Genomic DNA, 17,595 nt, shown 5'->3' with positions numbered 1-17,595 from the left:
GCGAAGTCGGCGTTAAGTCCAGGCCGCGTTAAGTTAACGCGGCTCGGCTCAAATTGAATACGGGCCTAAATGGCTTTTCGTCTAAACCACAAATTGCAGAGGTATGGGGTTTGGACCAGGGATCCTCAGGTGGATCTGGTGGATTCCTTAACAGCACCTTGGCTTTTCCAGTTGGCGTATCTCTTCCCACCAATTTCTCTGATTCACTGGGTTCTCAAGAAAATCAAGGCAGAAAAGACTCTTGACATTCTGGTAGTTCCGTATTAGCCTAGGAGGGCTTGGTATGTCCTCCTGCTGGCAGCAGAATCTCTGTGGCAAATTCCTGTACAGGGAGACATACTCAGCCAAGATTCTGTCCTGCAGCACACTGAGCTCAGTTGGCTTTAACGGCGTGGCTGTTGAAGCCATGATTCTCCGGGCTAAGTGTTTTTTTGACAGGGTCAGATGATGATCAGGACCAAAAAAACTGTTCCAGTCAATAGATCTACATTAAAAAGGTTGACGATGTCTAGATAGACACCACATGGTAGACAGTCAGTAGGTTGACAAGCACAAAAGGTCGACATGGATGAAGATAGACAGCTTCATAAGGTCGACCCTGGAATGGTCGATGCATGTTTGGTTTGTTTTGTTAGTGTTAGGCACTTACCAGAGGGTTAGGCTCTTGGAGGGATGGTTAGGGGAAGACATTTACCTTGATAGTCAGGGTTAGGCACTAGGGAGGACGGTTAGGGTTAGACATTTGCCCTCATGGTTAGGGCTAGGCACCAGGAGGGAGGGTTAGGGTGAAGAGTAGGGTTAGAAAAAAAAATGTGTTGACCATTTGTGTCGACCTTTTGACCCTGTTAACCTTTTGTACCTGTGAATCTTCATCCATATCGAACTTTTGCGTTTCAACCTTTTGTCCCTGTCGACCTATCGACTGTCTACCATGTGGGCTCTAACTAGACATTGTTTATCTTTTTCATGTACTGTAGATCTTTTATACCAAACACAAACTATCATAAGGTTTGAAAAATATATATTGCTTGGTGCGAAGAGAAGCAGGTTACTTTGGCATTTAATTTACCACACATTTTGTCCTTTTTGCAGACTGGACTAGAAAAAGGCTTAAAATAGGCTTAGTTAAAAGTTCAGTTTTCGGCTCGTTATGGTATAAAAGATAGACCCTAAAAAGGTTGACAATGTCTAGATACAGATGCTCCCAGTTTCATTGTGGCTGTTCGTGCCACAAAATGCGGCATGCGATTCCCCACACCTGCATGCGGTATGGTACACTATGGCGCGCACTGCGATCGCACCATACATTCCTATGGAGGCACGTCCACGTACGTAGTGCACGTGCCCGCTAGTGGGCGCGCATCTCGCGCCAGCGGCAAGGATATAGCTGGGCATATCTGTAAACTGGTCATCAGGTCATACATTAACAAAGTTTTATAAATTCAATGTGTTTGTGGCTATGGACGCCAGTTTCGGGTGCAAGCTTGTATGCACTGCTGTGGCTGGGCGTCCCATGCCATAGGGGCAGGTTTGGATTGTCCCCATGGTGAGCAATGTCCCCTAGATTTGTAAGAGAAAATAGGATTTTTGGTACTCATCCTTAAATCTGTTTCTCTCGATACATCTGGGTACACTGCGTTCCCTCCCCTTGTTATTGTTGTCTACTACATGTTTCTTAACTCTTTGGGGATATGTTGTATGCATGACAGTTTGCTAAATGGGGTCTCTTTAGGACTTCATAAAGTTTGACTGATTCCTGTTAGCTTTGGTGGGGCTTATGGGATGTAGAGGGGAGAGGTATAGATTAGCTTACAAACAAGTGTAGTTTGATGTACACAGCTCCACACAGCACCCTCTACACATCACATGGTGACTAGTATCCCCCATATTGATGAAGAGAAAAGGTTTAACTGTGAGTACCAAGAATTCTATTTTCATTACTACAGAATATTACTTGTTCTAAGGCCATTACTTCTCTTAATTACTTTTTTAAAACTGAAATATACATAATTTTCCAGTTTTTGCTAAACTAAACTTATTTTTTAACCTTTAGCTGTTTATCTTTATACCATTTCATGTTATTCAATGGACTTGTATTGCTTACATTTTAATTAAAACTGGATTAATGGGGATGTTCTAAAACTTTTGTATGTTAAAGAAAAAGAGTCAAATAGTTCATTAATGTAAAAAACATTGGAGAACAGCGCTTGAGAGACACAATGCGGCTGTTTCATTGCCATCATTACTGCTGCCAGCTACTCCAGAAGCCACACTTTTTATATTCACTTTTGCAGAATTGAAATTATTTTGTGCCATCGTGTGAAGACCGCATTTTTATAATCACTTTCATTTTTTTGACCAACATTTTGTGCATATTTCAGTTCTAATTTTGCTGTTTATGTTTATATTTAATGACTCTTTACAAGTCCCCTATTTCATATTATTGACTTTGGGTAGGACCTTTAATATTTCAAAGTCTCCAGTTGCCAGTCCATGATATAATAACATATCAGCCATAAACTCAAATGGGACAGTATAACTGAATAATCTTGAATAAAAAGGCAGTACCTCTTTGTGATAACTTGTAACAGTTTCCATACAGTGGACAAGTCTCCAGCTGCTTATTTTGTTCATTTTTGAAACGTTTCACTGATTTCTTCCTGCTTCCGGAACTAGTTATATGAAGTGAACATACCAGAAAAAAACAAACAAAAAGAGTACCATCAGGTAAAAGCACTGCAGTACCCGAATGCAAATAATATAATGTTGCAAGCTGTAGGCACACACATGCCTCTAATTAGGTGTGTTATGAACCACTTAACTGGCTAACATTTTTCCAAAAACCGCTCAAAAATTGGCAGGGTTTTTTGATGGTTGAATTAGGTTAAGAACATCAATTTATAACTTATAACGAAAATTTTACTAAAGAAAAAATATATTTTTTTAAACACATAACAGTAATATAATTTTTTTTTAACATATCAGTCGTCGATATATTGGACTATTGATGATCGGATCATCTCGACTTTACATCTCCCCGGCGGCTACTCCTCTGAGCAGCCACAAGGTATACACTAGGGCAGTGGTTCTCAAACTCGGTCCACAGGACCCCACACAGGTCAGGTTTTCCAGGTCACCCAGCAGAGGCACAGGTGTACTCATTACTCTCTGACACATTTTAAAAGATCCACAGGTGGAGCTAATTAATTCACTTGTGATTCTGTGAGGAGACCTGGAAAACGTGCACTGTTGGGGGTCCTGAGGACCAAGTTTGAGAACCTGTGCACTAGGGGACCGAGGGCTGCTGAATTTATATTTCACCAGCGGCTGCTGCTCTCTGCAGCCACCAGGTGGGGAGTCCTGCTGGGCTGCCCGATCAGCAGTGATAGGCAGCAAAGCAGACACTGTAGAGAGGCCAGGAGATTATATTCCGGCAGCTGTTTGCGACCGTATCAGGTAACGTACAGCCTGGCGTGGTCGCAAATGAAGCGGCCACGACAGGCAATCAGTTAATAGGTTTTATACATACAGTTTGTTGCAATCACTTTGAAGTTGACAGTGCACATATCTGTCTGGGAACCACATTACTGCACTTGTTTTACCATGCATCTGACAGCTAGGATATATAATTTTCAGAACATGTAATAAACATGGCTATCTTTCTGTTCCCAGGCATTTTAGCACAAGCACGTTCTATACTAGCCTGGCACAACCGGTACAAGTTCTGCCCAACCTGTAGTGGTGAGACAGTAATTGAAGAAGGTGGGTACAAGCGGACCTGTTTAAAAGGAGGTTGTCCCAGTTTAAAAGGTATCCATAACACATCATATCCAAGAGTAGGTGAGTGCTTAGTGAACAAAAAAATTTAAAACTGAATAATGACTTATTGTTGTCTGATTACACAGAAAGAGAACATAATTGATGAATTCATTAAAATCCAATTTGGATATAACAGTCAGCACAGTTAAGTGTATTTTGTGCCTATACAAGTCAGAGCTTATCCCATTTATGCAATAACAGAAATGATTGCAAGAGAAACAGATGTAAGAAGCGCTGGAAGCAGTAGCCTGGGCTGAGTTCTGGTGGCACAGCTTGCTATGTAATACCAGGGAACGTGCTGGGCATTAGTATTGTCAGACAGAATCACTGTTTGTATGTATAATGATCACACATGGAATGTGGTGCTCATGTAACGCGACGTGAGTTCTTGTTGAAAAAAACAAATGCTTAAAAGTATCAAAATGAATGGTGTTGAAAGAGCTGAATAACCTGTAGGCCAGTATGTAATATTCTGTTATAACCCTGTTTTGCTGTATGCTCTTTGTACGAGGCTGCAGACCCTATGTGGCCCTGATAACTATATATTACAATAAGAATAGACTTCAATGTTAAAAGGGCTTGATACCCTGTTCTACCCTGTTCTAGAGTTTGCCTTTCTGCTCAGATGTCCCTAGACAACCATCTCCATGGTATAATTGAGATACCTCCTTCTTTTCTACCTCCTTCCTTTCTCCTCCTCCTTTCTTTCTATTGGTTTTGTCTTTGCTATTAAGTTAGTTTCATGTGCATGAAACTTCCCTCACAGTCCTATTTCCATGAAAAGAAATAAAGAAAATAATTGGTCCGCGGTCACAGTCCTTCTTTATCATTTCCAATTGGCCTTATCTAAAGTTAAGCTGCATGCATTGGCAACAATAAAGCCGGCCGCACGTTTTATGGTGTACTGCTACATCCGCATACACAGCCACATACAATTGGAGCAGGTGTGTTATAATATCCATTTCCAATCGGATTGATATTAATTAAATACAGCTTGGAAAAGTTAGGCTGTTTGCTGCGTGCATTCGCAGCTCATGCCTGGTGCGGAACAGTTGTAGATATGTTATGCTGGATACACACTAGACGATGTGTGTACTCAACGACGGGAGGTACGACGGCACAAGATATCGGGCGGTCCGTACACACTGCAAGATCTGGTGTACGACCGCCCAATATATCGTTCGCCCGCCGCATCCAGAGGTATGGTGTTGGCCGCCAGATTTTATGATCTACCGTGCATGCACAGCAGATCATATGATGCGACGAACGACACACGTATACACTGAGCGAAGTGGCCAATATATTGTTCCTATCTGTGTCAGAACGATATATCACTTAGTGTGTACACACCTTTAGGCTTTAATTTCTCTATTACAATCTTCACACTTTAACAATAATGAATGTGATCTGCACTAGGGTTAAACATTTTCATAAGAGATAAATTGGGTTATCAATCTTTTTGCTCATATACATTTGATTGTATTGGTGAGAAGACATTGATATTTTTTTGCAATTTAATACAAACCAATCAGAGTGGGACTTATTTATAAAATGGTGCATGTAGTATTATAATATTACACATGTACTACAACCAATTTGATATTAGCTTCCCACACTAGCTGATGTTCTCCATAAGGTTGGCTAGCCACATAGGTTATAGCTATATGTACAGTACTTCCAGGAAAACCATAAGGCCCTCGTGTGGTTGACAGATGATCATTATCAGCCATTGTGAAATGGCATTAGTCCAATCAGTCTCTCTGAGACATAGTGAACGATATGTACAATTTGGCCAAACTGTGTTGTGGTCCAGTGATTAGACATCCATGTGTGGCCACCTTCACAGCACCTCATTGCTTTACCATTATATTTGATACAGTCCATTTTGATTCCAATATCCATGTGCCAGTAGTTGAATGCCAGCCAACATGATAATGAACGCAATACACAGGCCCAATGCATAGAATTCAGCTGTGTCTGCGCTCTTCACATCCAGTACCTCACGAATTTAGCACTATATAATGTGTAGTAAAAATGTAAAATATCGATATGAGCTCTTAACTTCCAACAGCTCAAGCGTTAAATAAGGAAAATGAAAGCACTGTTCCAAAAAATTCATCAATTGTATTATTTTGACTACTTGTCACATTGGATTAAAGTATTGACGTGATTCATGCTTGTGTTACCTTGCTGGTGGTGATATTTATAGAAGGTAGAGAGTGCACTTTTTTCACATCAGAGAGCTCTATATAACTTATTCTGTCTTGATCTGCCAGAGTACAGTCGGTGATATAAATCTCAATATCTGTTATGTTTTAAAATTTATAGCGCTTATATGCTAAATATTTCACATACTCTGCACATATACATTTATGCTACTGCATTGTTATAGCCCAAAATATTTCAGGGCTAGAGTCCCAATTATAATTCAACTATATATTTTCTGGTTGTGCTTGTGGCATTTATCTTCTGTCCCTGTCTGCTGCAATTTGCCTTATCACTTTCAGTATTCAATTAATCTTGCTGACAGTTATTGGGAGATGGCTGTGGAAAGTCCTGCAATTGCTTGAGCTATGAATGCCACACAGAAATTATAGACTTAAATATACTGAGCACTGACCAGCATTGGGCTCGTGCTGTGAATGCCATAGCATGTATGTTTGGGAGGTGTCATCACACAAAAACATGCAGAGCACCTCCTAGAGATTCAGCTGGTAATTTAATAGCATATATGCTGAATCTAGAATTAAACTTAATTTATATCTGTAATAAGGCAATAATGGGAGATTTATCAATGCTTGGAGAGAGATAAAGTGGAGAAAGATAAAGAGGTCTATGTACAAAGTGAACGGAGATATTGTACCAAAAAATCAGCTCCTAACTCTCATTTTTCAAACACAGTCTGTAAAGTCACAGTTACAGTAGGAGCCGATTGGTTGGTACTTTGATCTCCATCCACTTTACCTATTTTCAAGGCTTAGTACATAGAACCCAGACTACCAACCAATCATCTCCTAACTGTCACTTTACAGGCTGTTTTTGAAAAATGACAGAAGAGCTGATTGGTTGGTACTTTATCTCTCTCCACATTATCTCTCTCCAAACTTGGATAAATCTCCCCCTAAATATGCTGAAGTGCACATTGTATGATACAGGAAAAATACAGTTAAGTGTAAAATGAGGAAACATCCAAACGTTTGGCAGGGTACAGACACGGAGCTGGGATGGACACAGGACACAGATACAGGGCAGAATCCAGAAGGACACAGGAGCAGGACTGGCAGGGACTACACACAGAGGACTGAGGCAGGGTTCAAGGATGCAGGTATCCCTAATGACAGGGAGACAGACCAATCACAGGAGTTATCAGACTGGAGTCAGGTAACGAGGTATTCCAAACAGGTGAACCGCTGCACATAGCATTTAGCATCCTAGTTGCTAGGAAACAGTCAGAATACAGGCAGGTAAGGACCGCAGCGGCCACAAATAACAGATAATGGTGCTCCAGCCAATCAGCTCCTAACTGTCATCTGTTTGAAAAAGACAGTTGAGAGCTGATTGGCTGGAGCACCATTTATCATATGCAACGAGTTTTATCACTCGTGAATGTAAATTTTGTTGATAAATGAGGCCCAATGTCTAGTATGTACACTCCCATGCCCACAACAAATAGTTTCAAAGCTCGCTATAGGCAATTACATAACCTGCATAACAACATCTTACATATCATATATAGCTCCTATGTAACTACTGTATGTAGCCCTATGCTGACCACACAGTACTTGACTTTGAAATGATATAATTCTGCTGCTTCTGTCCTGTTGCTCTGGTACTGAGTTTACTGCAATATAGGCGGCAGCCTTAGTACTCTCATTGTATTGCTAAGCTTCACTTCTTAGTGAACTCATTTTGAATGGGGTTCACTACGGCAGGGGTTGACAATTTTTTGTAAAATCTAGGAGCCAGCTTAAAAATTTAGGAACCAGATTATTGTCCCCAACCAACCACACACAACATCGACTAAATTTGTTAACTCTTAAAGCGTTTAATGGCCCCCTTCTCCTAGTGGTCAAATTATCATGAAAAAATATTACTGTCTTTTTTTTAAAAAAATAAAAAATGACATAAAAGCAACATTTGCACAGAACATGAGCTTTGTGGGAAAGCTAGTTCATCAGGCCCTGTACATGTCATCAGGCCTCATGCACCAGACCCCATTTCCCATATGCCGATCAGACCCCATCTCCCATATGCCCATCAGACCACATCTGCCACATGCCCATCAGACCCCATCTCATCTCCCACATGCCCATTAGACTCCCACTTGCCACATGCCTTTCAGACCCCATCTCCCACATGCCCATTAGACCCCCATATCCCACATGCTCATTAGACCCCATCTGCCACATGCCCATCAGACCCCATCTGCCACATGCCCATCAGACCCCATCTCAAACATGCCTTTCAGACCTCATCTCCCACATGCCCATTAAACCCCCTTCTCCCACATGCCCATTAGACCCCCATCTCCCACATACCCATTAGACCCCCATCTCCCAAATGCCCATTAGACCCCCATCTCCCACATGCTCATTAGACCCCCATATCCCATATGCCCATCAGACCCCTTCTAGTACAAAGTTCCAATACAATTCAATTATTTATTTTAAGTTAGACTTACACAATACAAGCAAATATAAAACAGATTAACTTTAGATACAACTAGCAGCAAAGTAAATTGAGTCCTAATCAAGAAGGTGTTGCCTATAATTAGGTCAGGGGTGCTCATATACTATTCGCAGTTACTATTGTTCATTATGATTGATCCCGGGACTAGATGCTATGAGTATAATATTAACAACACTGACCCTCCTGCTCTACAGTTCCTGACTCACCCCAGGTCCTCTTGGCGAAGTTGTTTCCTCTTCTTTTTCTCGTTTTTTACACCAGCTTTGGAGTTTGTGGAGCCCAGATGTTTGCTCATCCTCTACCCATGTCCTCCCCGATTAACAGACCTGCCGCTCTTATCACATGCTGCTGCTATTGCATAATACACCCCCCAAGGATCACGTGTAACCAGAACCGCCCTCTGATTGGCCACCGCTTGGGGCAGCGCTGTTACGCAGGTGACCCGGTTTCTGCCAATCAGCAAGCGGGGAAGAACATTGTACTGTGCATATGCTCGAGGGTCCGCAGTTCTTAAAATCCAGTCGCCAGGTCTAAAATTGTATTTGCTATGGCGACCTAGCAACAGGGATGTGGCAAGCCCTGCGCTACCGGATCTATGCTGTCTAGTGTGTTTTTTTTTTCTTATCGCATACCTTTTGGACATGGTTTAACATGTTTTAGACTGTGATAGTTTGCAGGTCTACTATATTATACTATTTCACATGCTCCACCCGAATCCTGCTTCCAGCCACTGCAGAGTAATGTTCATCATGTTTCTTCTCAAATCCATACTCTGGCGGAAAATTAGGCACATGCGCAAATCGAAATGCACTGCAAGAGCAAAGTGGATATTGTGCTGCACTTCAGTCACTTTGTATCAAGTTTTTTGCTGAAATTACAAAATATTCCCCACATACAGTACAATTAAAAAAAAATTAAATAAATACTAGTCATACGTGGGTATGTTTAGTAGATTAGTGATTTATAAAGCTATTGTTCCTTCATCTGTTTTCTTATTTCCATCTTCAGATCCTGTAGTAATAATGCTTATAGTTCATCCTGATGGAAACCACTGCCTGTTGGGGAGGCAAAAGAGATTTCCCGCTGGCATGTTTTCTTGTTTAGCTGGATTTATAGAACCAGGTAAATATGTATGTATTTTGTTCTCATATATTCACGGCATTATATACTATATATATATATATATTCCTTAAAACTATGCTATGATTTAGTAATAAATGTTGCTAACAGCCATTGTTTGTGAAACGACATGGGTTCAATTCCATCGAGGGTACTATCTGTGCAAAGTTTGTACGTGCTCCACCTTTTTGCATAGGTTTCATCTAGGTTCTCTGGTTTCCTTTCACAGTCCACTAACTGATTGTGCAGCTGAGAAAGATGTCTTCTTGTAGATCGTTTCCTCCTGCTAGCAGAGACTTAATCTTCTAGCATCTGTTTTCCCTTGTCTCCCAGTCTGGAGCCCTCCAAATGCTCCAAGCGCGGGATGCCCATCTGTTCCTTATGCCCCGAAGATCAGATGTACACTTGGGCCCAGCCTCTGGCATATTTCGCCGCACACACTACATATTTCTGTAATCTATAAAGATAATTGATCACTCTTCCCCATTTCCTCCGTTGATGTTGTAAGGTAAAAATGTCACCATTTAAAAAAAATAAAACTTTTGGGGGTGTTCAGTCATTGGGGTAATAAAGTGCAAATAGAAACATTAAAAATGAAAGGTAAAACATAGCTTTTATTTCTGTTATTTAAAATGTAAAGACAGAAAGCGAAATAAAGTATTTTAAAAAGAAAGTGTACAGGGGGAATGGCTTCCAAACCCAAGATGACGGATGCTGTTTTCTAAAACTCTGTTGGAGACTGGCTTCGGAGTCCTGTTATCTGCCGCCTGAGGTCACTGCGTAGCTCACAGTACCTGGATCCGCTGCCTGAGCTTTCAGGGACCCCGTTGAACCTTCCACAACGGCTCCGGCCCAATCCTTCTCCTGGGGGACGGGGACCCGTTCAGCTTCTAGACGCTGTGGCGCCATTTTTTGGAGATGCCTACACCTACCTGACTGAAGCTATTGAAAGATCCTTACTCAGACAGACCTGCGCTGCTTGAAGGATGCGATAGCCGTCTGACTACTCAACCTGCTTGCACGCGGTTTAAGGTTGCTGGTGCCCCAGCTAAGAACCGGGTGAACTACTAAGCATCCCTACCAGGCCTTCTTTGGTTCAGGAGCAACGGTGGTGTCATAAACGGTGCCCTCTGCGGCTGTCCACCTCTCTCAGTCACAGCTAAACATCCATCACAGACTGAACTAAGCCGTTTAATAGTATATATAGCTGGTGGCCAAGGGGAATGCTTTAGACTTGCCAAAGTGTCCTATTATTTTCGGAACCTGCCATACCTAGCCTCCTGACCATATCTCTACAGACCACCTCCATTATGGTCTAGGCTGAAGTATTAGTGCTTCAGACGGCTGCTACTTTCAAGTGTGCCTACAGTGTACTGCCATGATATGTGATTATACCCTCTGCAGCCATCCAGTAATCCATTAATACCAAGTTGCCTTAGCCTTGCCAAGCTGTGTTATTATTTATATCTGTCTATATTGTGTGACAAAAAGCACTGGGGAAGTTGTTGATGGGAGGTATATATGCCCCAGATTTGGCTGATAAAATGTGTGTCAGATTCTCTGGACAATCACTCACTACCAAAACTGATTGTTGTAGTAATTTATTGACCAGCACCTTTACCTGGTGGGCGACAGCCTTTAAGCTGCTATTTTGCATGACCTTTCCACCCCAGGACTTTCTGCATCTTATGTGTTCTAGAGCTATTGCCTGCTCCTTCCATGACATCGTTCTGCCATTCGCTGCCTCGTGCTGGCTAATATTAGCCAGCTCAAGTGGGTGATGATGCAGTGAGCCGCCATTGGCTCACCGTGGCTATATTCGACTTTAAAAGCGGAGGCGCAAGCAAGACAGTCGCGGCTCTTGGTGCTATTTTTAAAATGAAATATGCCGCCATTGTGCACTACGCCCGCTGCCGAACTCTGCAGTAATGACTGACGGGGACTGGATCCTCCAGGATCCATGCCTGCAGTTTCTGCCGGGTCCCGCCACATCGGTGAACGGTGACGGGATCCCTCCAGATCCTGCCCCACCTCCACACCCAATTGCAGTAGCTATGAACTCTCTGGCTTCTGGGTAGTGCAACTGAAACTGGCATGTTCCCTTGAAAGGTGATGCAGATGGTGTATTGAGCTGCCTGGCCCGGAGATCAATATTGGTAGGCTGGTTGGCCGTTGGGTCTCCTGGTTTTTAAGCATGTTTAAAAACCATTGGAGCCGACCAGATGACCAGGATCAAGTGAAAGGATCGGATTGCGTTACCATACATGCCCTAGCAACAGCTCCCTGTGCACCCATGTCTATGTCCCTGTTACTTGATGTGTTTCAAAGAGATAAAATGGTTAGTTGAATAAAATAAAAAAAATGTTTGGGGTCCCCCCCAAACCAATAAACAGCCCTGGACTTCTGAGCCTGGTCTGGTATTGGAAATTATTGGGAAAAACTTTGTCGGGTTCCCCCTATTTTCCAATAAACAGCACCAGGCTAATCCATAGTATGGGAACACACAGCATGTTTTTGAAGCTACTGTATTCCTGCCTTGCTCTTTTCCCAATACAAATCTGTTTTGTTCCAGATATTCAGTGCTGATTGACTAGAGATATATGCTGAGTAATCATCCATACATATTTATTTACCCAAAAACTGGAAGTGCTGGAGTGTACTATGTAATAAATTAAAATAGAGCACACTGGCAGTGATAACCGCAAGGCATACCCAATGCTTGGTTATAATACACAGGGAAACCTAATAGCATTTTGGTAAATTTCACTTGGTTTTACTTCCTCTGCAACATAAATCCTTTGTCTGCAGCTCCTCTATGACAACTGTCACTGCATCAATTCTCATCCTTCCGTGTGAAGTGTTTCATGTAATAGCGGAAAACAAATTTCACTCATTTTAATAAAAAATGGCTGCAGGCTGGGTTTTTTTTCTGTCTCCAATGTTTTATTTAACTAGTTACATTCTGCTTTTCAGCTCTAGGTTGTTTTTTTTTTATTTTAATGAAAACTGATCATAATCATGTTATATTTTGACTTTGCTAAATGTGATAGCTGGCACTGTTACCTCTCTCTTCTCCCAAGGGGAAACAATAGAAGACGCTGTTCGGAGAGAAGTGAAAGAGGAGAGTGGAGTTAAAGTTGGGCATGTTCAGTATGTTTCATGCCAGCCTTGGCCCATGCCCTCCTCCCTAATGATTGGTTGCTTAGGCGTCGCAATATCCACAGAAATTGCAGTCGACAAGATTGAAATAGAGGAGGCTCGTTGGTTCACTAGGGAACAGGTAAAGTTCAATTTAATTTCCTCCTTGTATTGATTCTTTCCTGATTACTCTGGTTGTGCAGGAATACCGCAGCCTTTCTTTGCCTTGTGGGACCATGTTTAGATTCCATAACTGAAATACATTGAAATGACTATAATCATAAAATGTATGCTTCCAAGAGAAGATTGGCTTTATCGGAATCATATCTATTTCTAAGCAAGCTCTTGAGATTAGATGGAGTGTGTAAAACCCCCTTTGTATTTGTAAACTGAAATATTACAGCAGGACCGCAAAGCCAAGACATGCTAGGTCAGTTTAATGAAAGCTTGGCTGTGGGCAATGTTTTGTTCATCTGGTGACTGCTTCAACACTTCCGACAAAATGGTGTCTGATCAATGCTTGTTTCAATGTTGCTTAAAAGAAGATGTGTACGAAAGGCGCCGATGTATGGTTTTACTTATTGCATATATGTCCAAACATGGCGGAGCTGCAGTTTTTATCTCTGTAGTTTTTCTCAGCTAGTTACATATTATATTTGTAACTATATAGCCTTTATAGCACATAGAGGGGGGGAAAGGTTTCAAATCTTGGAGAGAGATAAAGGGGTTTGCCTTGGGCAACTTCTTCAATCAGCTTCTAACTGTCATTTCAAAGACTGCTAGAAAAATGACAGATAGGAGGTAATTGGCTGCTTTGTCTGCGGATATTCGCCCATTTGCAGGGTTGCACACGTCTGTTTTGTCCCATTCCAATCGCTTGAAGTAGTCACCCTCCATTTGTCCTACATCTGGTACAAGAGATCCATCTGAAATCAAGTGGGTCTCCGCATACTATCAACTCAGCACAGCCCGCAATTCTGCCCAAACGCCCACAGCATGGCCTCAGAAGACATAGCCTAGGTGCGAATGCCCACTTACACCCTCTCAACTGCAAGTGCTGATGAGACTGAATTGCGTACGGCTGTGAATCGCCCGTAGTTGCTCAGAGTTGCATACGCTCAGCATTTGCAGAACTGCTTGCGCGCCACTATTACACTGACCAATAAGACAGTTACATGGGTTGGATTTCTTCAGCTCACTATTGCAGTAATAGGATGAGATGTATCAAACATGGAAAAACGGTAAAACCTCAGAAAACTGCCTTTTAGGTTTACCGCATTACATATGGAATTCTATAGGGCTGCAATGTTCCCATATATAGCAAGCGCCGGCAAGCTGAATAGTTGGCGTTGCCTATAGACGCCTATTGGCTTCTTTCCACAAAAACCCCCAGAGTGGGATGTGGAGGATCCTTCTCCCTCTTGCGCATGAGCTGGCAGATGGCAGCGCACGCGCATTAGGACTTCCGGGTCATAAACCCGGAAGTCACTTTTTTTACTTGTTAGCTTTATATCAGAAGAGCTGTCCTGGCAGGTAAGTATTCAGGTGCAGTGGCATTAAAAATCGCTGGTATGCATGTGAGTAAGAACAGTATATATCGCAATCAACTTGCTAAACATGATATATCCTGTCATAGTGACCAGTCATTTGTTAAGACTGCGGTAACTCACCATTACTGTATGTGTAATCAGGTCAGGTTTATCACTGGGAATTCATTGTTAGCATGGCCTGCGCATCTCTGTACATGTGCTCAACATATGAATACACAAGCCAATAGCTAAAATGTCTGACACTAGCGTAAATTGCTACAGATGTGTCCTCATACATTCTTGCTGCAGCCGCACCAAACTGCCGCTCTTGGCACGCCAGGTCCCGTGCAACTATGTTAGCGCCGGGTGTCTTTTCACTTCTTTTTCGCCCGAAAATATGTCTTAAGGCGTGTATCCACTTGTCGATTAAAATGAGCAATTGAACGATAACGATATTATCATGCACAATCGGGAATGAAAATGGCGGAAATGATCAGCGATGTACGCTCCCGCTGGTCATTTCCGACATCATTCATCGCCTGAACATGCCGGTCATTCTGCTGACAGATTGACCATGCTCAGGGATGAGGGCGGGTGCCTGCACTGAGCGACATAGTGTTCAGTGTTGGCACTGCAGGGGAAGAGGAACGACTGTACAATTACAATGTTGTAATCGTGCTGTCGTTCCACTCTCTGCTAGTGGATACGCACCTTAAGTCGCAATGTAATTTGACTAGGATGCACAAGGAGACTGTGCTTATTTGATATGGGACACTTGTATATCTGTGTGCGACTGAGTCTCTGAATCTGTATACGAAGTGCTACTATGCAGTGGGCGCTGCTTTTTCCACACCAAGTTCCATTTGCTTTCTATAGTCAGCACAGTGGCCCTGATTCAGAGCCGGACGCTCTGAGGGCGTCTTTTTTTTTTTTTTATGGAGCGGCCTCCTGGCCGCTCGCATTGCTGTGGGTTGCCACCCACAGCTAATGCGAGCGGCCAGGATGATGGTCGCGATGGTCAAGACCATCGCGACCATCGCGCTTGCGACGAGACCCTTGTGGTAGGGTCTCGTGGCCGAAAGCTCTACCACTGACATCACTTGTGATGTCAGTGGGGCCGCCCGCAGTCGGTAGGTTTTCTCATGGGAACGCCTCCGTCTGGGCAGCCACCCCCCGGCCCGCCCACCAAAGGGGGTATGCTGTCACTCAACATCGACAGCACGCACCCTTTGGTGCGAGACCCGGAGCGACGGATTGCCCGACGCTATCCGAGTCTCGCACATGCGCACGACGGAGCCGGCTCCGTCGTGCGCATGCGCTCTGGGCCACAATCGACCCGGTTGCGGGCGCTCAGCGCTTGCGACCGGGTCTGAATCAGGCCCAGTGTTCTGATGCATCCTGGTCACATCACATTGCAACTAAGATGCATTTATCAGCAAAAAAGCCGTCCCACGCTAGCAGAGTCACACTCTCTTGTGCCCAGCATCTCGTGCCATCTCGTGTATTGAAGCTAGGTTTATGAAGACACATCTGTAAGTTACTATCTCTTTCATATAGATTTACTTTAATAAAACAAGATGCATTTTAACTTTTTTTTTATTTTTACTAAGGTTCTTTGAGCGCTGGTTTCTTGTTCTTAATTCAATAATAGTCCTCCATCCTAAAGCCTTGTAAATATATAGAACACACACTAGCAGTCTGAGAATATAGAGGGGTGAAGATGCACGCAGTCTTTCTTCTTATTGGTCATGTGTCCACTATCTGGTGATTTTGCCAAATGATGTGCTGTCAGGCAGATGTAGTCATCTTTTGCATATTACTAAAAGACCCCTGGAGAAGCAGTAATAAGGATCCTCCTACAAACACTGATAGCACAACACTAGCCTATATTTTCCAATCAGCTGCCATCGATAACTTCTCGCTCATGATCACTTATTTCTACAGCAATCAGAAGTGCCAATAGGACAAGTAATTGGGGAATGACACTGGTTTCTGGTACTGCTACCATTCTACCTAAAGAGTGTAATAGGGACTTTAGTATAAGTAAACTGGAACCTCTAGTTATCCTTCAGAGACAGATTTAGGGATACAACAGTTACATTGTAAACCCTTTTTAATATTGTTTTCTTTATTTTAGATCATAGAAGCTTTGATCCAAGGAAATCAGCAATCTCTGGTTGTGCCACCAAGGCATGCTATCGCTCACCAGTTAATAAAGCATTGGATTGGAATGAATTCAAATTTATAGCATCATCAAAGCTGAGGGTTCTTTTAATATATATTAGAATAATTACCTTTTGATTATCAATCATGCAAAATAAGAATCCGGAAAATTGTCCAAAGCAAATGGCCTATGACTTCAACTACACTCATCTTGTATGTTAAGCCCAACTGTGTCATCCTCTGCCTGTACAGCTTTGGCTCCCCAAGTTGCAACGCACAGTTTCTTATCTGTTCTAATACTCCACAGTGTTACAAAGGCTGTTATAGTATTTTGTGACACGTGTACCCCAAACCTTCCCTGTGTATCCTGTTCAGCACTGGCCTTGACGTAACATTGCAGAAGGGAATACATGAGCAGGCCTCATCTTCCATATACTGGATGCAGACACTCACAACTCTATCATTCACTTGACTCTCCCTTCCTCTATATTATGTGCTAGTACACCAAATACTAAATATAACATACAATATGGAGGTAGGAAAAGCAGATGCAAGTCTCTTGTTAGGCTGATGAGAAGTAAAAGTCCTGTGCTCACTCTACTGTATCACTTTGTATTGTAGCTGGCATTGAATATAGTAGGTAGATAAGGACAGGGGAGCAGAGACGGGAGTGGGTGCTAACTACCCAGGCTTGTTGGAGGCGCCTATGTCTGCCACTGGCCCGTTTCCTCTTACCTGTGAGCAGCAGCAGCAGTCTCCTCTGCCTGTGCGGGCGGGGGGGGGGGAGCGATCACACTGATGGATGTTTTTACTTTTCCTTCCAAGAGAGGGGGGGGGGGGGGCGTGGCCACACCTCCCGCTATTAGGCTATGCCCCGAGGCCCGTAAAGAGCCCCGGAATGGCTCTTCCCGGGCCTGGGGAATGATGGAGGCACAGTCATATCTGTTAAAAAAAATAATCTGTAAAGACTATAGTGCTGAGAGATAAAGATTAGTTTTTAAAAGAATTCTGTGCAATTTTTACTTTTGCTGCAGCCTGCATCTAGCAGAGGTACAGTTTTCATACCTGTGGAAACCTAGGGTATGAATTTAAACTGCAAGAGGAAGCTCCCAGCTTATCCAGTTTCTTTTGAAATATG

The 17,595-nt window shown here is 42.8% G+C and overlaps 1 protein-coding gene across 1 annotated transcript in view; it reads left to right on the top strand.

Moving 5' to 3' along the window:
- NUDT12 (nudix hydrolase 12) overlaps nucleotides 1-17,225 on the top strand; it is a 31,515-nt gene extending 14,290 nt beyond the window's left edge. Inside the window, exons 4-7 of the mRNA XM_088477663.1 lie at nucleotides 3,673-3,840; nucleotides 9,517-9,630; nucleotides 12,708-12,907; nucleotides 16,432-17,225. Coding sequence (XP_088333789.1) covers nucleotides 3,673-3,840; nucleotides 9,517-9,630; nucleotides 12,708-12,907; nucleotides 16,432-16,542 — 593 coding nt within the window. The 3' untranslated portion in view covers nucleotides 16,543-17,225. The remainder of the gene's footprint in view (nucleotides 1-3,672; nucleotides 3,841-9,516; nucleotides 9,631-12,707; nucleotides 12,908-16,431) is intronic.
- Nucleotides 17,226-17,595: the final 370 nt, after the last annotated feature.

Source organism: Taudactylus pleione, unplaced genomic scaffold (assembly GCF_031769625.1).
Source record: "Taudactylus pleione unplaced genomic scaffold, aTauple2 ptg000202l, whole genome shotgun sequence".
NCBI classification, from domain to species: Eukaryota; Metazoa; Chordata; class Amphibia; order Anura; family Myobatrachidae; genus Taudactylus; species Taudactylus pleione.
This window is presented reverse-complemented; position numbering and strand designations above follow the sequence as displayed.